At 43.9% G+C, this 23,129-nt stretch overlaps 1 protein-coding gene across 5 annotated transcripts in view; it reads right to left on the bottom strand.

The window, feature by feature from the left end:
• The window catches only part of LOC106590044 (supervillin), a 167,760-nt gene that overhangs the window by 4,915 nt on the left and 139,716 nt on the right, over positions 1–23,129 (bottom strand). For all 5 annotated transcript variants that reach the window (XM_045710631.1, XM_045710634.1, XM_045710635.1 and 2 more), the window contains 13 exons: positions 21,701–21,837; positions 15,372–15,519; positions 14,951–15,096; positions 14,504–14,679; positions 12,245–12,398; positions 11,767–11,969; positions 11,497–11,579; positions 7,278–7,432; positions 6,606–6,711; positions 5,950–6,157; positions 5,369–5,502; positions 5,119–5,274; positions 1,418–1,561 (listed from right to left, as the gene is read on the bottom strand). In XM_045710631.1, coding sequence (XP_045566587.1) covers positions 1,418–1,561; positions 5,119–5,274; positions 5,369–5,502; positions 5,950–6,157; positions 6,606–6,711; positions 7,278–7,432; positions 11,497–11,579; positions 11,767–11,969; positions 12,245–12,398; positions 14,504–14,679; positions 14,951–15,096; positions 15,372–15,519; positions 21,701–21,837 — 1,950 coding nt within the window. The remainder of the gene's footprint in view (positions 1–1,417; positions 1,562–5,118; positions 5,275–5,368; positions 5,503–5,949; positions 6,158–6,605; positions 6,712–7,277; positions 7,433–11,496; positions 11,580–11,766; positions 11,970–12,244; positions 12,399–14,503; positions 14,680–14,950; positions 15,097–15,371; positions 15,520–21,700; positions 21,838–23,129) is intronic.

Below are 23,129 nucleotides of genomic sequence, written 5' to 3'. Positions count from 1 at the left end.
ATTGTTGTGCTGCTATTTTTATTTTCTTGGCCAAAGCTTTTGATTCGGTAGACTATTCCATTCTTGTGGGCTGGCTAAGGGGTATTGGTGTCTCTGAGGAGTCTTTGGCCTGGTTTGCTAACTACCTCTCTCAAAGAGTGCAGTGTATAAAGTCAGAACATCTGCTGTCTTAGCCACTGCCTGTCACCAAGGGAGTACCCCAAGGCTCGATCTCAGGTCCCACGCTCTTCTCCATTTACATCAACAACATAGCTCAGGCAGTAGGAAGCTCTCTCATCCATTTATATGCAGATGAGAGAGTCATACTCAGCTGGCCCCTCCCCGGATTTTGTGTTAATCGCTCTACAACAAAGCTTTCTTAGTGCCCAACAAGCTTTCTCTACCCTTAACCTTGTTCTGAACACCTCCAAAACAAAGGTCATGTGGTTCGGTAAGAAGAATGCCCCTCTCCCCACAGGTGTGATTACTACCTCTGAGGGTTTAGAGCTTGAGGTACAAGTAGTACAAGTAGTATGGCTAGATGGTACACTGTCCTTCTCCCTGCACATATCAAAGCTGCAGGCTAAAGTTACATCTAGACTTGGTTTCCTCTATCATAATCGCTCCTCTTTCACCCCAGCTGACAAACTAACCCTGATTCAGATGACCATCCTACCCATGCTAGATTATGGAGATATAATTTATAGGTTGGCAGGTAAGGGTGCTCTAGAGCGGCTAGATGTGCTTTACCATTCGGCCATCAGATTTGCCACCAATGCTCCTTATAGGACACATCACTGAACTCTATAGTCCTCTGTAAACTGGTCATCTCTGTATACCTGTCGCAAGACCCACTGGTTGATGCTTATTTATAAAACCCACTCCCCCTATCTGTGATATCTACTACAGCCCTCATCCTCCACATAAAACACCTGTTCTGCCAGTCACATTGTATTAAAGGTCCCCAAAGCAGACACATCCCTGGGTCACTCGTCTTTTCAGTTCGCTGCAGCTAGCGACTGGAACGAGCTGCAACATAACACTCAAATTGGACAGTTTTATCTCTTCATTCAAAGACTCAGACATGGACACTTACTGACAGTTGTTGCTGCTTTGCATGATGTATTGTTGTCTCTACCTTTTTGTGCTGTTGTCTGTGCCCAATAATGTTTGTACCATGTTTTGTGCTGCTACCATGTTGTGTTGCTGCCGTGTTGTTGTCATGTTGTGTTGCTGTCATGCTGTGTTATGTGTTGTTGCCTTGCTATGTTGTTGTCTTAGGTCTCTCTTTATGTAGTGTTGTCTCTTGTTGTGATGTGTGTTTTGTCCTACATTTAGAATTATTTGTAATTTTTTGTAAATAAGAATTTGTTCTTAATTAACTGACTTGCCTAGTTAAATAAAGGTTAAATATAAAAATAAAATAGTGTTCAAGTACCTGTGCAGTACTGCAGCACCGTCTCCATGGCACACTTCCTGTCTGCGTCCCAGCGGATACGGGCAGAGCCGGGGCTCTCGCTGTCCTGGGGCCACCAGCCTTGCCACAGGTAGACCTCGTGGTAGTTGTCGACCAGGAAGAGGGCTACAGGAAGATGAACAAGAAGTGATGTCATGATAGACATACACAATGAGAGGTCAAATCTATGTGACATGTTGTAGTGTAGTCTTTAGCCATGTTGTGAGATTTGTTAGAGTATGTGTATTAGGGTTGGGCAGTATCCCGATTTTCATACCGTGTCTGTACCACACTGGGGTATACGGTATTACTGAATGTGCACACAAGGGGTGCCATTTCAAACATTTAATAATAATAAATGGATTAAAAAAATTGGCCGGTTGGACTGCCAAATTCTCTAAAACGACATTGGAGGCTGTTTGGTGTAGAAAAAAGTACATTCAATTCTCTGGCAACAGCTCTGGTGGACATTCCTGCAGTCAGCATGCCAATTGCACCCTCCCTCAAAACATCTGTGGTATTGTGTTGTGTGACAAAACTGCACATATTAAAGTTGGTTTTTATTGTCCCCAGCACAAGTTGCATCTGTGTAATGATCATGCTGTTTAATCAGTTTCTTGATATGTCACATGCCAGGTGGATGGATTATCTTGGCAAAGGAAAAATGCTAACTAAGAGGAATATTAACACGTGTGCACACAATTTTTGCATAATAAGCGTTTTGTGCGAATGAAACAATACTAGTATTTTTTTATTTCAGCTCATGAAACCAACACTTTACATGTTGCGTTTATATTTATGTTCAGTGTAGGTTGTCTTCTTTTGCTGCAAATCAACCTGCAATAGCCACGGTAGCTAGTGTATCTCTACGGAGTTAAATTATTGGGGTCATCGCTATAGGACTAGCTTTTTGTTAAGATTAGGTCCATGAAATATACTGTCATCTCTAGAACTAGATATATCTCTGAAATATACTCAATAATATCCATTAACTGCAGTTTTACAGAAAAGCACACAGCAATTGCAAATCATACATGTATACGTACATACATCCATACATACAGTTGAAGTTGGAAGTTTACATACACCATGCTTCAATATATCCACATCATTTTCCTACCACATGATGCCATCTTTTTTTGTGAAGAGCACCAGTCCTTCCTGCAGCAAAGCACCCCCACAACATGATGCTGCCACCCCGTGTTTCACGGTTGAGATGGGGTTCTTCGGCTTGCAAGCCTCCCCCTTTTTCCTCCAAACATAATGATGGTCATTATTGCAAAACAGTTCTATTTCTGTTTCAAAACAAGAAGCAATAAAACTGGCCATCTTGAGACTAGTTGAGTATCTGGAGCATCAGCATTTGTGGGTTCGATTACAGGCTCAAAATGGCCAGAAACAAAGGACTTTCTTCTGAAACTCGTCAGTATATTCTAATTCTGAGAAATGAAGGCGAGAAATTGCCAAGAAACTGAAGATCTCGTACAACGCTGTGTACTACTCCCTTCACAGAACAGTGCAAAACTGGCTCTAAGCAGAATAGAAAGAGTGGGAGGCCCCGGTGCACAACTGAGCAAGAGGACAAGTAAATTAGTACAAGTACAAGAGGACAAGTACATCCCGGAGACTGCCTCGCCTGGTTCACCAACTACTTTTCTGATAGAGTTCAGTGTGTCAAATCGGAGGGCCTGTTGTCCGGACCTTTGGAAGTCTCTATGGGGGTGCCACAGAGTTAAATTCTCGGGCCGACTCTCTTCTCTGTATACATCAATGATGTCGCTCTTGCTGCTGGTGATTCTCTGATCCACCTCTACGCAGACGACACTATTCTGTATACTTCTGGCTCTTCTTTGGACACTGACAAATACCTAGGTGTCTGGCTAGACTGTAAACTCTCCTTCCAGACTCACATTAAACATCTCCAATCCAAAATTAAATCTAGAATCGGCTTCCTATTTCGCAACAAAGCACCCTTAACTGATGCTGCTAAACATACCCTCGTAAAACTGACATCCTACCAATCCTCGACTTCGGCGATGTCATCTACAAAATAGCCTCCAACACTCTACTCAACAAATTGGATGCAGTCTATCACAGTGCCATCCATTTACTCACCAAAGCCCCATATACTACCCACCACTGTGACCTGTACGCTCTCGTTGGCTGGCCCAGGCTTCATACTCATCGCCAAACCCACTGGCTCCAGGTCATCTTCAAGACTTTGCTCGGTAAAGCCCCGCCTTATCTCAGCTCACTGGTCACCATAGCAGCACCCACCCGTAGCACATGCTCCAGCAGGTATATCTCACTGGTCACCCCCAAAGCCAATTCCTCTTTTGGCCGCCTTTCCTTCCAGTTCTCTGCTGCCAATGACTGGAACGAACTGCAAGTCACTGAAGCTGGAGACTCATATCTCCCTCACTAGCTTTAAGCACCAGCAGTCAGAGCAGCTCACAGATCACTGCACCTGTACATAGCCCATCTGTAAATGGCCCATCCAACTACCTCATCCCAATACTGTATTTATTTATTTATCTTGCTCCTTTGCACCTCAGTATCTATACTTGCACATTCATCTTCTGCACACCCTACCATTCCAGTGTTTAATTGTTATATTGTAATTACTTCGCCACCATGGCCTATTTATTGCCTTACCTCCCTTATCTTACCTCATTTGCACACACTGTATATAGACTTCTTCTACCGTATTATTGACTGTATGTTTGTTTATTCCATGTGTAACTCTGTGTTGTTGTATGTGTCGAACTGCTATGCTTTATCTTGGCCAGGTCGCAGTTGTAAATGAGATCTTGTTCTCAACCAGCCTACCTGGTTAAATAAAATAAAAATTTGAGTGTCTAGTTTGAGAAACAGACGCCTCACAAGTCCTCAACCGGCAGCTTCATTAAATAGTACCCACAAAACACCAGTCTCAACGTCAACAGTGAAGAGGCGACTCAAGGATGCTGGCCTTCTAGGCAGAGTTCCTCTGTCCAGTGTCTGTGTTCTTTTGCCCATCTTAATCTTTTCTTTTTATTGGCCAGTCTGTGATACGGCTTTTTCTTTACAACTCCACCCAGAAGGCCAGCATCCCGGAGTTGCCTTTTCACTGTTGACGTTGAGACTAGTGTTTTGCGGGTACTATTTAATATATTTTACATTAATCAAAGTAGCCACCCTTTGCCTTGATGACAGCTTTGCATATATAGATTATTATTTTATTTTTTTTGGGGGGGGGGGGTTTGAGTATAAGCAACTGCTTAAAATGTAATTAAGTAAGTATATGACTATAAGAAATCTAAGATGTGCCAATAAATTATATCCAGCTCAGGGCTCAAGCAATGCTAACTTGATCAAGCTTCTTGGTAACAGAAGAGATAATAATCCCGTTTTTTTTTTTTTGTTGCACAAAACAATTTAGGCAACAGGGATCTTGATCCAGGAAGGGATTGAATGTCTCTGCTGTAAACAAGAAGCTTGGTTGCTAGCAAGTTAACAAACCAAATGCATAGCTGGGGCACTGAGCTGGATATAATTACATTTGACATCTTAGATCTAAAAAACATTTATGGTACTGAAAATCATACCGTCGGTATTTCGAAATATACCGTTATACCATACACCAGGGTATCGCCCAAGCCTAGGTTGTGTATGTGTGTGTGTGTGTGTATCCTGTACAGTACCTGGTTGAGAGGCAGTGTAGAGGTCCTCCTGTAGGAAGGGCAGTGAGTTAACCTCCTCCGTTATTCTGGCTGGGTAGAAGAACTCCATGGCAACAAACTCTCCAGACGTACTGCTCAGCTGGTAGAGACGAGGGGTGAAGTTGAACTTCCCTGGATCTGAGGATCAAAGGTTGAAGGTCATCACATCAACCAACCGGGAGGATCATGGACTACCAGAAATAGACCCTTAATTAAACAAAAGGACTCTAACCTTGGAGCATGCAGTCGTAGGCCTTCCTATCTCTCTTTCCCAGAGCTTCCCAGAATCCCGTAGGCTCCGCCCCCTCGTCACACTCATGGATGGTCACCTTACTGCTGCTGTGGAGCCCCGCCTCCAACGGACACCTGCATAAAAACAACTGGCTAAACACCTGTGGAACGGAACCTTCGACTACACCAACTGTGACATCAATCCCGTTGACCTTGGAGCGTTCAACTAACTCATACCCAGGTACTGTATGGCTCACACACTCATGGCATGCATGCGCGCACACTGTTAAAAGACTAATGCCCGACCCAGGCTTATTGAACACAGTTATACTAATGAGATAAATGTATTCAATTGGATTGGAGACAAACATTATTTAGACGTCAAACAAATCATATCAGAGAGTGCTCAACATCAGTCTTCATGATGAGCCCTTTGACCTCTCACAGTGGCACAGTAGGCCATTACCCTAACCCCAACTGGACAATAACATGTCAGGGAGAATGAATGTGCCGTCTTCTGCCTACCATGTCAGAATACTAGGGAAGAAATCTTTGTAAAGTGTTGTGAATGTTGGGACTCACTGTTCTTTGATCTTGTCGGCGGCAGTGCGCCCCACGTCGCGGGTGTGGAGCTGGGCCTTGCAGCCGTGCCACACGTACATGGTTGCTTTAGAGACGCTGAGAAGCACCATAGAGGTCCGGGAGCGCAGACTGCTGCAGTGGCATACTACCTCCAGCAGGTGGCCCTCCACCGGGACCTCCCCCTGCACACAGTACAACCGCCAGTCATCTGATGGGGGAGATGAGTTAGAGGTCAGAAAGATGATGCCCTGGGATTGTAATAACCTATACCGCTCTATAACAATGTAATTACATAGCAGTTTCTATGTAACGAAACATTGTTACTACAGTATGTATAGAGGCAACTTAAGGTAAAGTGTTGCCAAATATAACAAACACGAACATACACACACCCCCACCGATGACAGGCGAAAGACCACACATAAATCACGCCTGTGGAGAAAAATATATTTTTCATGGGTTTCCATTGGAGTTCTACACCCCTATCCAGTTTCAAACATGTCATATCTAATAGACAAGAGCGGAAGGATAAGGCAAGCGTATAATCTCTCTCTCTCTGACACACACTCACAGAAAGAAAAAGAAAAACAGTGGGCTGATCGCAGGAGAAAAGAGGATAGTAATAATGAGAGGGAAAGGTGTGGATGGTAACTTACTCTGTGAGTTCTCCTCCTCCTCTTCTCTCTTCCCTGCATGGACCACCATCCCTCCATTAAAACACTGAAGGAAACATGGAGGCTCCTTCCCCTGCTGCACCTGGACCTGTAAGAGCAGAGGAGAGAGTGGTTACATACACACACGGACAAGGAGGCACGCACACACACCGATGACTGTATATATGAATGGACAAAGCCATCGATGACATGACACCATTCATTCATATGTGAAGACTCAACAGCGCATTGAAGCCAAATGGCTGTTAAGATGGCGTGCGTCTCATGGAGACATAACATGAAAAGTTTGAGCTACTCCAGGAAGTGACATTGTAGGCTAGATCAGTGCTGCCCCTTCTTATTGAGTAATTCAAGTTGAAGGCCGACCGGGGTACTGCAGGCTGCCATTAGTAACTCAATTATCCTTATAACTTCTGAATGCATTTTTTTATTATTCTTTTATAACCGGTTCAATGACATACATCTGGGGTAATTGAAGCAATTATTGGTACCATGATTGTCTTTAAAAAAATAACGCCATTTTTACATTAACTATAATGGGGATCCTGTTTTCTGCTAACAATGCCTGCAGTACAGCCTTTAACTTCAATGAGAGGGGGCAGTCATTTTCCCGACTCGCCCGCCCGCCCGCAAACACGCACGCACAGACACTACCTGTGCTCCTCTCTCCTCGTCCAGTTCAACAGTCATTAGCGCTGACGTTCCCTTCTCACTGACGGTAGAATTCCGGCCCTGCCAGAAGAAATAGGAACACTTCTCCTTCCCAGCTCCTGCGCTCCTCACCGCGTCCGGATTCTGCCTCTTCCCAACTAGGATCAACAGACAGAGACATGGATTCACAAACAACTCGAATGAGCAACTATAAATAGTTGTGCTATACTGTTATGAGACTCGAAATTGAGCTCAGGTGCATCCTGTTTCCATTGAACATCCTTGAGATGTTTCTACAACTTGATTGTAGTCCACCTGTGGTAAATTCAATTGATTGGACATGATTTGGAAAGGCACACACCTGTCTATATTCCCACAGTTGAAAGTGCATGTCAGAGCAAAAAACCAAGCCATGAGGTCGAAGGAATTGTCCATAGAGCTCCAAGACAGGGTTGTGTCGAGGCACAGATATGGGGAAGGGTACCAAAAAATGTTTTGAAGCATTGAAGATTCCCATGGACACAGTGGCCTCCATCATTCTTAAATGGAAGAAGTTTGGAACCAACAAGACTCTTCCTAGAGCTGGCTAAACTGAGCAATCGGAGGGAGAAGGGCCTTGGTCAGGGAGGTGACCAAGAACCCGATGGTCACTCTGACTAAGCTCCAGAGTTACTCTGTGGAGATGGGAGCACCTTCCAGAAGGACAACCATCAGGCCTTTATGGTAGAGTGGCCAGACGGAAGCCACTCCTCAGTAAAAATGCACATAACAGCCCACTTGGAGTTTGCCAAAAGGCACTTAACCTGTTATGGCTAGGGGGCAGTATTTTCACGGCCGGATAAAAAAACGTACCCGATTTAATCTGATTATTACTCCTGCCCAGAAACTAGAATATGCATATAATTATAAGCTTTGGATAGAAAACACTCCAAAGTTTCTAAAACTGTTTGAATGGTGTCTGTGAGTATAACAGAACTCATTTGGCAGGCCAAAACCTGAGAAGATTCCATGCAGGAAGTGCCCTGTCTGACAATTTCTTGGCCTTCTTGATTATCTCTATCCATTACAGCGGATCTCTGCTGTTTACGTGACACTTCCTACGGCTCCCATGGGCTCTCAGAAGGCGGCAAAAAGCTGAATCGTGGCTTTGCAGGCTCTGGCTGAAAAAAAGTAGCGCGTTTGGATAGTGGCTGGTCACAGTACTGTGAGACTCAGGCTCGTGCACGAGGGGATCCCATGCTTTTATTTTCTCTCTCTTTGTACGTATACACGCTTTCCTGGTCGGAATATTATCGCTTTTTTTACGAGAAAAATGGCATAAAAATTGATTTTAAACAGCGGTTGACATGCTTCGAAGTACGGTAATGGAATATTTAGAAATCTTTTGTCACGAAATGCGTCGTGCTCGTGACCCTTATTTACACTTCGGATAGTGTCTTGAACGCACGAACAAAACGCCGCTATTTGGATATAACAATGGATTATTTTGAACCAAACCAACATTTGTTATTGAAGTAGCAGTCCTGGGAGTGCATTCTGACGAAGAACACCAAAGGTAATCAAACTTTTCTAATAGTAAATCGGAGTTTGGTCAGGGCTAAACTTGGTGGGTGTCTAAATAGCTAGCCGTGATGGCTGGGCTATCTACTCAGAATATTGCAAAATGTGCTTTCACCGAAAAGCTATTTTAAAATCGGACACCTCGATTGCACAAAGGAGTTCTGTATCTATAATTCTTAAAATAATTGTTATGTTTTTTGTGAACGTTTATCGTGAGTAATTTAGTAAATTCACCGGAGGTTTGCGGGGGGTATGCTAGTTCTGAACGTCACATGCTGCTAATGTAAAAAGCTGGTTTTTGATATAAATATGAACTTGATTGAACAAAACATGCATGTATTGTATAACATAATGTCCTAGGTGTGTCATCTGATGAAGATCAAAGGTTAGTGCTGCATTTAGCTGTGGTTTTGTTTTTTGTGACATTATATGCTAGCTTGAAAAATGGGTGTCTGATTATTTCTGGCTGGGTACTCTGCTGACATAATCTAATGTTTTGCTTTCGCTGTAAAGCCTTTTTGAAATCGGACAGTGTGGTTAGATAAAGGAGAGTCTTGTCTTTAAAATGCTGTAAAATAGTCATATGTTTGAAAAATTGACGTTTTTGTATTTTTGAGGAATTTGTCATTCGCGCCACGCCTATCATTGGATATTGGAGCAGGTGTTCCGCTAGCGGAACGTCTAGATGTAAGAGGATAAAGGACTCTCAGACCATGAGAGACAATATTCTCTGGTCAGATGAAAACAAGATTGAACACTTCGGCCTGAATGCCAAGCGTCACGTCTGCAGGAAACCTGGCACCATCCCTACGGTGAAACATACCCAAGAAAAATCTAGGCTGTAATCACTGCTTCAACAAAGTACTGAGTAAAGGGTCAGAAAACGTATGTAAAAGTCATATTTCCGTTTTTTACTTTTAATACATTTGCAAAAATGTCTCTAGGTGACTGTCACAGGAAAGGAAGACCCAGAGTTACCTCTGCTGCAGAGGATTAGTTCATTAGAGTTACCTGCCTCAGAAATTGCAGCCCAAATAAATGCTTCACAGAGTTCAAGTAACAGACATCAACATCAACTGTTCAGTGGAGACTGCGTGAATCAGGCCTTCATGGTCAAATTGCTGCAATAAAACCACTACTAAAGGACACCAATAAGAAGAAGAGATTTGCATGGGCCAAGAAACACAAGCAATGGACATTAGACTGTTGGAAATCTGTCCTTTGCTCTGATGAGTCCAAATGTGAGATTTTTGGTTCCAACCACTGTGTCTCTGTGAGATGCATAGTAGGTGAACAGATGATCTCCGCATGTGTGGTTCCCACCGTGAAGCATGGAAGAGGAGGTGTGATGGTGCTATGCTGGTGACACTGTCTGTGATTTATTTAGAATTCAAGGCACACTTAACCAGTAAGGCTACCACAGCATGCTGCAGTGATACGCCATCCCACTTGTTTTGTGCTTAGTGGACTATCATTTGTTTTTCAACAGGACAATGACCCAAAACACCTCCAGGCTGTGTAAGGGCTATTTGACCAAGAAGGAGAGTGATGGAGTTCTGCATCAGATGACCTGGCCTCCACAATCACCCGACCTCAACCCAATTGAGACAGTTTGGGATGAGTTGGAAAATCATTCCAAGTGAAGCTGGTTGAGAGAATGCCAAGAGTGTGCAAAGCTGTCATCAAGGAAAAGGGTGGCTACCTTGAAGAATCTAAAATATATTTTGATATGTTTAACACTTTTCTGGTTACTACATGATTCCATATGTGTTATTTCATAGTTTTGATGTCTTCACTATTATTTTACAATGTAGAAAATAGTAAAAATAAAGAAAACCCTGGAATGAGTGTGTGTCCAAACTTTTGACTGGAACTATATATTTTTTTTAATTATTATTATTTTTCTTTTTTGAATAGCACCCCTTGTGTGCACATTCGGTGTATCTGTCAAATCATATGCACAACAATGGTACAGCAGTGTGCCTGTATCTGTGTACTATGTAAGATAGATGAAAGATGATACTCTACTACTGTAATCAGCTGGCATGTTTAGCAGCCAATACATTGACAGGTCGTATGGTCTCTCTCTCCCTCTCTCTGTGCAGAAGAGAACTAGCCGTACTACTCTGTTAACCACTAAAACTAAATCACAGCCACTTGGCAGCGCCCCTTTCGAACTCTCTTCCCACTAGTAGTGATATGAATTACTGTTTGGTTGCACTGGGCTGGCCCTGCCATGACAAATTCTAGAACATGGATTCCTACAGCGAGCTAGGCTTTTGAACAGCACGGTCGGTATCCATGAGTTTATGTGATGTTTATGTGATTATTAACCTAACATACCGATGGGGGGGTGACAGGGGGCAAACTTTATATGGTCTTTACATGAAGAAAAGTGTATAAATCAAGGAGGATATGTTCAAGCTTACTCAAAGGTCAGTTGTGCTCAGTCTAATACAGGAACACAGGGTGTCTTTCCGTTAAATAACCAAGGTAAAATCCAGATTTCAAACACCTGCACTGGTTTAGGGTGTATCATCAGCGACAGTAGCAAAAGAGAGACAAAAAAAGAGAAAGAGAGAGCGAGAGAGAGAGAAAGAGAGAGAGAACTTTGTGTCGTGTGATGGTGTAGAGATGTGGGCAACGGTGGCTCGATACTAACCTGCTGTGCTCACCATGTACTTCCATTTCACCACATAGGTGTCTCCCTCATGGAACTGTCCGATGCTCTGCTTGGGCAGCCGGCTGTAGGATATGAGATATACTTTGTTAATTGTCCATTAACTCAACCGCACAGCGTCACACACATAGTACGCATCCCAAATGGCACCCTATTCCTTATACAGTGCCCTATGGGCCCTGCTCAGAACTTACATGTAGCGCATTATGTAGGGAATATGGTGCCATTTGCTACACAGCCATACACACCCACCTGTAGTCAAACTCTAGTATGTGCCAGATGTCCACGGCGGTGGTGCTGATCTCAAAGTGCCTGCAGTCATCCCCCGCCACCGGGCCATAGCCCCGGCCCAGGTCCACCCCATCCAACACCGTACGAACCGGGGTCTGGAGCAGCGGGAGCATCAGGGAGGCATCATAGGCCCGCATCATGTTCTGTTCCGGGCTCTGCTGCTCCTGGGGGGAGGGGAAAGCGATAAAAAGGGTTTAGGAAGAGATCAGGGTGAGTAGGGAGGTTAAGATGCGTGTGATGGTTGTTGTGAGGGAGGAGAGGTGGAAAAGGGCGATGGGTTGTTGGAACAGAATTAGGTTTTATTGTCTTGTCTAATTTTGTATGATTTGGCCAGTATTATGGCTTACTTTCTAATAAGGAATGCTTGAGAACCTACAGGACAAAGGGTTGTAAGGAGGTGAACAAAATAAAATATGTTAAAAACTATTTGGAGCTGTACCTTGTTGCTTTCGTTGAGGTGCTCATGGCCGTTCTTGATGGTACCTTTCTTCTTGGAGTCTGTCCAGTCCAGGAACTTCTCCTTGAACAGGGTGGTCTCGTTGTGTTGTGTCAACCTTCCAAACACAGCCCAGTCTGGACGGCCCTGGCCTTTCCTGCACCCGACAGAGGGAGATAGAGGACTGATGGAAAGGTACAAGTTGAAATGAGAGAGGAGAGGTAGAGAGGTAAAATAGTTGGAATGGGAGAGGTAGAGGTAGAGGTGGAGAGGACAGAGGCTATGTCTAGCTTTTAATTTGATATTTTATTTAAAGGCCCAAACAAGTTTTATATCAATATAATTTCTGTAAAAGATATCCATTTAAATGGCAAACTTTTTTTAAGCAAAAAACTATTTCTCAAGCTATAATTTTGCTAGGACTTTCAGAGTGGTCTGAGTGGGGAGGGGAAAACTAGCTGTTATTGGCAGAAAGGTTTGGAACTCTTTCTTTCTTATTAACCAATTTACCGCATGATGATGTCACTATGGAGAGCCAAAACACCCGCACTTTCAAACTGCTGATTAGAAGGTCCTGTGTGGATTGTATTTTCAACCAGCAACTATCAGGAAATAACACTGAAAATGTTTTCACACTTTTACAGTGTTAGTTTTCACAGCTGTTGTTACAATATGATATACAAATATTTGTACCTTTATTTTTCCAGGCATATATCGTAATTTCCGGACTATTAAGCGCACCTGAATATAAGCCGCACCCACTGAATTAAAAAAAAAATATTATTTTTGTAACAACGGTCGTCAGGAATGGACCAAGGCGCAGCGGGTTGAGTGCTCATAATTAACTTTTTAATGAAAACACTGATACAAACAAAACAAAACGATGGACGACGAATACAGACTTGAAGGCGAACAGCAGCAATTCAAGTGACAACCTCCCACAAATTACAAACACAAACACACCCTAATATATAGGACTCTCAATCAAAGGCAACACCTGCCTTCAATTGAGAGTCCACACCCCAATTAACTAAACATAGAAACAGACCAACTAGGAAGAACATAGACTAACAGCAGTGACCAAAAACCCCGGAATACATAAATCAACTACCCTCTACATAATACACACACCCCGAACCACATAAACCAAATACCCTCCGCCACGTCCTGACCAGCCTACACTAACAAAATAACCCTCATACTGGTCAGAACGTGACAATTTTGAACATAAATAAGCCGCACATGTCGATAAGCCGCAGGTGCCTACCGGTACATTGAAACAAATGAACTTTACACAGGCTTTAACGAAACGCGGCTTGTAACAAAAATAAATAGGCTTTAACGAAACACAGCTTGTAACAAAAAATTAGCAGTAAGCTTTAGTTGTCTTTTTGCACTGAGTCAATTCCTCACGCTGCTGTTTCCAACGTCTTATCATCGACTCATTAAGACCAAGCTCCCGTGCAGCAGCTCTATTTCCTTTTCCAACAGCCAGATCAATCGCCTTCAACTTGAAAGCTACATCATATGCATTTCTCCGTGTCTTTGCCATGATGAGGGTGACAAAATGACTACCGTAATCAGAAGGATGGGAAGTTTGAGAGCGCTCAATTTAATCTAAACAGTAAACAAAAAAGTTGTTTGACCTTAACCCGTTCGGCAATTTCATTGGTCTAATGAAAGCTTCATGCCACCAAAAAACTGAGCACGTCACAGAATGTGTTTTTTTTTGGAAAAAAAATGTGAAAGCGGGAAAATATTAGCCGCATCATTGTTTAAGCCGCGATGTTCAAAGCGTGGGAAAAAAGTTGCGGCTTATAGTCCGGAATTTACGGTAAGTTCAGAACTATTTCATATTTGCAATGACAGCCTGGCAAGTGTGATTAAAGAAGCCTACCAACTTGTCCATGTGCATAGAGGCAGAGAGATTGTTTCGTGCAGAGCAGAGTGATGACACTCCTGCCCATTTATAGGAGTCTCCCCTAGCCTCAGAGCTGTTTACACATAGTGGAATACTTGGCTAAGGTCCCTATTGGAGGGGGGCATGTTGTACAACCTGTACTGACCTGGGTGGTTTTAAGAAGGCAGCTCAAAGTTATTTGTAAACCCAAATTAACTGAAAGTGGTGGACTTTAAAGATAAATGTTTTCATGGTAATTATTATGCTTTGTGTGTTGCGTGTTTGTGTGGGAGACAGAATATGAGTGGATATATAGCTGGGTATGAGTGTCTGAAACATACCTGAGTGTCTGTGAGCCATACCTGGGTATGAGTGAGTTGCACTCTCCAGGGTCCAGGGGATTGATGTCACAGTTTGTGTAGTCGAAGGTTCCGTTCCACAGGTGTTTAGCCAGCTGGAAGGCAACTTTTCTCTGGGCCAGAGTCACCTCCTTACCGTGCCACACATACACCTCACTGCCAAAGTCAAACACCAACACCTAGAGGAGAGCAGAGCAGAGAGGCAGCAATCAGTACCAGTACAATGCTATTATGCACTTCAGCTCAAAATGGTCCTTTGAAAGTGAGGAACTGTAGCAGGTCAGGTCAGAGTATTGTACCTGTCAGTGTCTAACAATCTCTATTAAGGAGTTACAGCAGTTTCTGATCAGCCAGGTTCATTTTTCTATCTCTGTCTTAACTTGATTGGGATCCAGTCAGAATGGAAATCCAAATCCAGACCTAACAATGTTAGTAGAAGTAATGTCTGACCTGTTTGGGGCTGAGCAGCGTGCATCGGGGAACCTTCCCCCAGAAGTCGTCATCGGGGACCAGTTTGTCGTCCACTAGGCGGTAGATGCAATTGGTTTCTACGATGGCGCTCTCATACAGCTCATCCTCGTCTGGTGTCCCAGCGGCTACAGGAAGGACACAGGAAGTTAGAAACTGTCATGAAATGTCATAAAACTATCATCAATGTTAGAAACTGACGATACCGGGAAAACAGGGAAGCCTTTCTGGGTAGCACTTCAGTTGGAAGGGCACCTACATAAGGACTTCATGACACATTCATAACCCCTACATATCACATTCATAAGAAGTTGCTACTAATTTGGGATTGCTACGTCATAGCAAGACAAGAGAAGGGGCGCCCCCCAAACTGATTAAAATATGAACAGACAGTTAGCCTTACACTGGTAGCTGGTCTGTCCACCCAGAATCTTCCAGAACTCCTTGGCAGCGTAGCTGTGTGTGTTGATACCCTCCTCGATCAGCTCTACATAGTTGGCACGGCAACCCAGATCTCTTTTGGTCTGGATGAACTGGGCCAGCTCAGCAGCCTGAGAAAGAAAGACACAGACAATAAGAAAACAGTTAATTCTATTACTAAAATAAGTAATTCACCACTGATGATTTGATGTGTCATTGTTCGACAATTAGATATTTAGCTATTGGTAAATAGATATGTTCTTAAAAAGCATATCCTGAGATGGGCCTCCTATGCAAGTGTTTTGAACAAACCCCCAATGGATTTTGCAGGTTGACAAAGTGCAGTCAACTTTGTTCTAAGGGCTGAAAGAATCTGTTTGGTTTAGGGCAGAACAAATCTGATTGGTTTCTAAAAGGTCAATGGGCGAAGTTTAGCAGATGCACAACTTTTAAAAACAAGCTAAAGGTTTGAACTGAGAATCTTGTGAATACCTTCTCCCCTTCCTCACCTCGCTCATCAACTCATCCTTGACCACTGGCTACGTCCCTTCCGTCTTCAAGAGAGCGAGAGTTGCACCCCTTCTGAAAAAACCTACACTCGATCCCTCCAATGTCAACAACTACAGACCAGTATCCCTTCTTTCTTTTCTCTCCAAAACTCTTGAATGTGCCGTCTTTGGCCAGCTCTCCTGCTATCTCTCTCAGAATGACCTTCTTGATCCTAATCAGTCAGGTTTCAAGACTGGGCATTCAACTGAGACTGCTCTTCTCTGTGTCACGGAAGCTCTCCGCACTGCTAAAGCTAACTCTCTCTCCTCTGCTCTCATACTTCTAGACCTATCTGCTGCCTTTGATACTGTGAACCATCAGATCCTCCTCTCCACCCTCTCCGAGTTGGGCATCTCCGGCGCGGCCCACGCTTGGATTGCGTCCTACCTGACAGGTCGCTCCTACCAGGTGGCGTGGCGAGAATCTGTCTCCGCACCATGCGCTCTCACCACTGGTGTCCCCCAGGGCTCTGTTCTAGGCCCTCTCCTATTCTCGCTATACACCAAGTCACTTGGCTCTGTCATATCCTCACATGGTCTCTCCTATCATTGCTATGCAGACGACACACAATTAATCTTCTCCTTTCCCCCTTCTGATAACCAGGCGGCGAATCGCATCTCTGCATGTCTGTCAGACATATCAGTGTGGATGACGGATCACCAGCTCAAGCTGAACCTCGGCAAGACGGAGCTGCTCTTCCTCCCGGGGAAGGACTGCCCGTTCCATGATCTCGCCATCACGGTTGACAACTCCCTTGTGTCCTCCTCCCAGAGTGCTAAGAACCTTGGCGTGATCCTGGACAACACCCTGTCGTTCTCCACTAACATCAAGGCGGTGACCCGATCCTGTAGGTTCATGCTCTACAACATTCGCAGAGTACGACCCTGCCTCACACAGGAAGCGGCGCAGGTCCTAATCCAGGCACTTGTCATCTCCGGTCTGGATTACTGCAACTCGCTGTTGGCTGGGCTCCCTGCCTGTGCCATTAAACCCCTACAACTCATCCAGAACGCCGCAGTCCGTCTGGTGTTCAACCTTCCCAAGTTCTCTCACGTCACCCCGCTCCTCCGCTCTCTCCACTGGCTTCCAGTTGAAGCTCGCATCCGCTACAAGACCATGGTGATTGCCTACGGAGCTGTGAAGGGAACGGCACCTCCATACCTTCAGGCTCTGATCAGGCCCTACACCCAAACAAGGGCACTGCGTTCATCCACCACTGGCCTGCTGGCCCCCCTACCTCTGAGGAAGCACAGTTCCCGCTCAGCCCAGTCAAAACTGTTCGCTGCTCTGGCACCCCAATGGTGGAACAAGCTCCCTCACGACGCCAGGACAGCGGAGTCAATCACCACCTTCTGGAGACACCTGAAACCCCACCTCTTTAAGGAATACCTAGGATAGGATAAAGTAATCCTTCTAACCCCCCCCCCTTAGAATATTTAGATGCACTATTGTAAAGTGGTTGTTCCACTGGATATCATAAGGTGAATGCACCATTTTGTAAGTCGCTCTGGATAAGAGCGTCTGCTAAATGACTTAAATGTAATGTAAATGTAATGAATAAAACTAGTTGTAACATCTTTTAATGTTACTAGCTCGTAACAATGCAGTAAAATAAAACATTTTAATAAAAAAATACAACAAATCAAGAAATCTCGGAATGCAATTAACAACCCAAATAGCACTAACAGTAATCTAAATGCAATCTATACATATATACACTGGATGAATCTACACAACATATACTAAGAATGATATGTACAGCAGTAGATATTAGAGTGGGCTATGTCAAGAATCCAGTATATAAATACATATACGGTGATTATAAACAGTAACTAAAATGCAATGTACAGTAGTAGAAATATTACAATGAGCCATGTCGAGAATACAGTACACAACCTCATGGCAAAATGGATAGAATTGCAGGAAATTAGCTTCCTAACCAGAGTCAGGAATATAAATACGCTACATGAGTCATGACCAAAAGTATGCGGACACCTGCTCGTCGAACATCTCATTCCAAATTCATGGGCATTAATATGGAGTTGGTCCCCCCTTTGCTGCTATAACAGCCTCCACTGGAAGGCTTTCCACCAGATGTTAGAACATTGCTGAGGGGACTTGCTTCCATTCAGCCACAAGAGCATTAGTGAGGTTGGGCACAGATGTTGGGCGATTAGGCCAGACTCCCCGTCGGCATTCCAATTCATCCCAATGGTGTTCGATGGGTTGAGGTCAGGGCTCTGTCAAGTTCTTCCAACCATTTCTGTATAGACCTCGCTTTGTGCATGGGGGCATTGTCATGCTGAAACCGGAAAGGGCGTTTCCCCAAACTGTTGCCACAAAGTTGGAAACGCAGAATCGTCTAGAATGTCATTATATGCTGTAGCGTTAAGATTTCCCTTCTGGAACTAAGGAGCCTAGCCCGAACCGTTAAAAAAAGCCACAGACCATTATTCCCCATCCACCAAACTTTACAGTTGGCACTAAACATTCGGGAAGGTAGCTTTTTCCTTACATCTGCCAAACCCAGATTTGTCTGTTGGACTGCCAGATGGTGAAGTCTGAGTCATCACTCCAGAGAACGTGTTTACACTGCTCCAGAGTCCAACGGCGGCGAGCTTTACACCACTCAAGCCGACGCTTGGCATTGCACAAGGTGATCTTAGGCTTGTGTGCGGCTGCTCGGCCACGGAAACCCTCTTCATGAAGCTCCCGACAAACATTTCTTGTGCTGACGTTGCTTCCAGAGGCAGTTTGGAATTCGGTAGTGAGTGTTGCAACCGAGGACAGACGATTTTTACGCACTACACAGCACTCGGTGGTCCCATTCTGTGAGTTTGTGTGGTCTAGTCGTTTCAACTTCACAATAACAGCACTTACAGTTGACCGGTGCAGCTCTAGCAGGGCAGACATCTGACAAACTGGCTTGTTGGAAAGGTGGCATCCTATGACGGTGACACATTAAAAGTCACTGAGCTCTTCAGTAAGGCCATTCTACTGACAATGTTTGTCTATGGAGATCGCATGGCTGTGTGCTCGGTTTTATACATATGTCAGCAACGGGTGTGGCTGAAATGGTTGAATGCACTAATTTGAAGGGGTGTCCACATACTTTTGTATATATAGTGTATATGTGTCTATGAATGGTGTGTATAGACAGTATGGACATTATCTGAATAGAAAAGGTGGATACAGTAGTAGTTGTATAGGATGAGCCAAGACTAGAATACAGTATATACATGCACTGTGTACAAAACATTAAGAACACCTTCATAATATTGAGTTGGCTAAGAACAGCCACAATTCGTCGGGGCATGGACTTTACAAGGTGTTAAAAGTGTTCCACAGGGATACTGGCTCATGTTGACTCCATAGTTGTGTCAAGTTGGCTGGATGTCCATTGGGTGGTGGACCATTCTTGATACACACAGGAAACTGTTGAGTGTGAAAAACCTAGCAGTGTTGCAGTTGTTGACACAAACCGGTGTGCCTGGCACTTACTACCATACCCCCATGTCACAAGGCTTAAAAGTCCTGTGACACCGGGTGCTGTAGATGAATTTTTTCAGCCTCCTGTCGGTGTGAAGGGACCATTTCAGGTCCTCAGTGATGTGCACATCTAGGAACCTGAAGATTTTGACCCTCTCTACCGCGGCGATGGAGGCGTGCTCTCTGCAGTTTCCTGTAGTCCATGAAAAGCTCCTTCATTTTGTTGACGTTGAGGGAGAGGTTATTTTCATGGCCATGCATGGCCACGCAGTCATGGGTGAACAGGGAGTACAGTAGGGGGCTGAGCACGCATTCCTGTGGGGCCACCTCTGCCACTCCCCCGAATCAGAGTGGCAGCAGTGTTGTTGCCTACCTTCACCACCTGGGGTTGGCCCGTCAGAAAGTCTATGACCCAGTTGTACAGGGAGGGGTTTAGACCCAAGCACCTGAGCTTAGGGATGAGCTTGGAGTGCACTATGGTGGTGAATTTGTGACCGCCATCTAACATCCAAAATGTTATTTTCAAAAAGTAGGTAATAATACTAAAAACATTCAAGCAAATAATGTAAGAAATAACACACAAAAAATGGTGCAAAGTTGGCTAGGAGCGAAAAACAGGGTGACCGTGTTTGTCAGCGCCATCTTTTCTCAAGAGCAAAAGAGTCAAATGTAGCAAGCTAGCAGCAACCAATCCCTGCCCTAAACCAATCAAATTATTTCTGCCATTAGAACAAAGTGGACTACACTTTATGTCAATCTACTTGGGGTTTTATAGTCTGAATTATAGTTCTTTTTAATAGAATTTCAGAATGAAGTCTGTGTTCCTCCTGGCCATACAGAGTTTAGAGTTCAGTTGAGCAGAGTATGTTTAAAACAATGGCTCTAGGTCTGGGTTGATGTGTCACTGTGTGGCTTCCTGTTACTGCAGCTCCCCTCACACACACACCACTTCCTGTGTTGCTAGCTCCCACTACAATGCAGTACATTAATCAATAATAACAAGCTAAATAGTATTTACTTCCTGCACGTGACGTAGCACACGCCTAATAATAACAAAGTCCCTTTAAACCTCACTGACAGATGGTTACTCGCGTTCATCTATGGAGTATAGAAACATATCTAATTTAATTACACTGAACAAAAATATAAACACAACATGTAAAGTGTTGGTCTCATGTTTCATTAGCTGAAATAAAAGATCGCAGAAATGTTGAATATGCACAAAAGGCGTATTTCTCTAAAATGTTGTGCTCAAATTTGTTTGCATTCCTGTTAGTGAGCATTTCTCCTTTGCCAAGATAATCCATCTACCTGACGTCCAACGTCGTTTTAGAGAATTTGGCAGTATGTCCAACCAGCCTCACAACCGTAGACCACGTGTATGGCGTCGTGTGGGTGAGCAGTTTGCTGATGTCAATGTTGTGAACAGAGTGCCCTATGGTGGGGGTGAGGTTATGGTATGGGCAGACATAAGCTACAGACCACGAACACAATTGCATTTTAACGATGGCAATTTGAATGCACAGAGATACCGTGATGAGATCCTGAGGCCCATTGTCGTGCCATTCATCCGCCCCACCACCTCATGTTTCAGCATGATAATACACGGCCCCATGTTGCAAAGATCTGTACACAATTCCTGGAAGCTGAAAATGTCCCAGTTCTTCCATGTCCTGCATACTCACCAGACATGTCACCCATTGAGCATGTTTGGAATGCTCTGGATCGACGTGTACAACAGAGTGTTCCAGTTCCTGCCAATATCCAGAAAATTCGCATAGCCATTGAAGAGGAGTGGGACAACATTCCACAGGCCACAACCAACAGCCTGATCAACTCTATGCGAAGGATTTGTGTCACTGCATGAGGCAATTAGTGGTCACACCAGATACCGACTGGTTTTATGATCCACGTCCCTACCTTTTTTAAAGCTATTTGTGACCAACAGATCCATATCTGTATTCCCAGACATGTGAAATCCATAGATTAGGGCCTAATGTATTTATTTCAATTGAGCAACTTCCTTATATAATTCATAAAATCTTTGAAATTGTTGCGTTTATATTTTTGTTAAGTATACATAAGACAACACTGAGCAGCAATACAATATATGTATGACAACATTGGTGCATGTGTTTTGATCAGTGTGTCTGATAAGCCTGTACTTTTATCATGTTACCCCTGTTCATGAACCGAATTTCCCTCTAGGGACAATAAGTTACTGATAACACCAAGAGCAAGAAGACTGAATGAAAATTAACATGGCGGACTCACCTTGGCCTTCTCGATGACGTTGGCAAACTCGCCGGTCCAGACAAAGCAGTGATGGGGAGTGATGAGCAGAAAGCAATCCCCGCTGTTTAAAGAGGACACTCTAGGCTCCACTAGTCTGGTCTGGACGTGCCGTCGACCTGGTTATTATAAACCAGACAGAAACAAACAAACACAGACAGACACAGATAGGCATATATTATCAAATGTTTTGATCTTGATCTTAGCGGCATTTAAGAAGAAATGCATTAATAGAGTCATTAACAGGGCTCGGGTCAAAATAGTGCACTATATAGGGAATATGGGTGCCATTTTGGACATACCCTAACGGTGTATTTAAGATTAGAATACCACTTTAAAATGTGGTCTGGTTGGTCTTATTGGATTTGGGCTGGATTGGGAGGGGGAGTAGCGGGACAGGCTAGCCCAGGGTAGAGCGAGGTGACCTGGGTAACATGATTAACCACCACAGCTGCATGGAAGAGGTGTAGAGAAGGAACCAAAACAACCGCAAAAAACACACACAAAAAAAACATCCTTTGGAAAAGAAAGGACACCCTTCAAGAGCATCCTTCGTTGCTTTGTGTAAAAATGCGAATTAGGCCATTTTTCTCTGTGGACCTCAGCACAGCAGCACTAGGAAATGGGTTACTGCTGTGACATATGTGGCTGCAATAAGCAGTGCAAACAGGCACAATGTACACAATCCTTTCTTCTTTCCCCAGACTAGAAGACAACAAGGACAAAACAATAATATAATTTAGTCAATTAGTATGCAGCAGCAGACAGACATCTGCATCCCAAATGGCACCCCATTCCCTTTATTCCCAAAGGACTGGTCAAAAATAGTGCGCTATATAGGGAATAGGGTGCCACTGAGGATGTAGCCAACATTTTGCTGCTCACTGTTCTGGATGGTTTGCCTTAGCATGCTTGTTATAGGCCACAGTCTTCTTGATACATGGAAGAGGAAGATATTTTTCCTGCCCTCAATATCTGTCTAATCTATGCGAATGACCTCTCTGATGACTGAGGCTACATCCCAAATGGCACCGTAATCCTCTACATAGTGCAGTGGTCACAAGTAGTGCACTACATAATGAATAGGGAGCCATTTGAGACACAGCCTGAGATATTTTTCTCCTCAATGTGACGCGACAGTCAAAGAACACACTGCCTTCCTTCTTTGTGAGGATGAAACCATTATCAGAATACTAAACATAAATGACTACTCCAGTCCCTTTGTTGTCATTGTAAGATGATCTACTATGAGACTGTCTGTTACTTTGTGTGAAATGTGTTTGGGATTCCAACTCAGATTTATCCTCTAAACTGCTGCATTTACTGTAGCATTGTTGACCTGCATGTCTCGCCAAAGAACTACTAGCAAATGGCAGTGGAGGGAGCGTGTGGTTGGTTTCTTTATTTAACC

This window comes from Salmo salar, chromosome ssa29 (assembly GCF_905237065.1).
Source record: "Salmo salar chromosome ssa29, Ssal_v3.1, whole genome shotgun sequence".
Taxonomy (NCBI): domain Eukaryota; kingdom Metazoa; phylum Chordata; class Actinopteri; order Salmoniformes; family Salmonidae; genus Salmo; species Salmo salar.
This window is presented reverse-complemented; position numbering and strand designations above follow the sequence as displayed.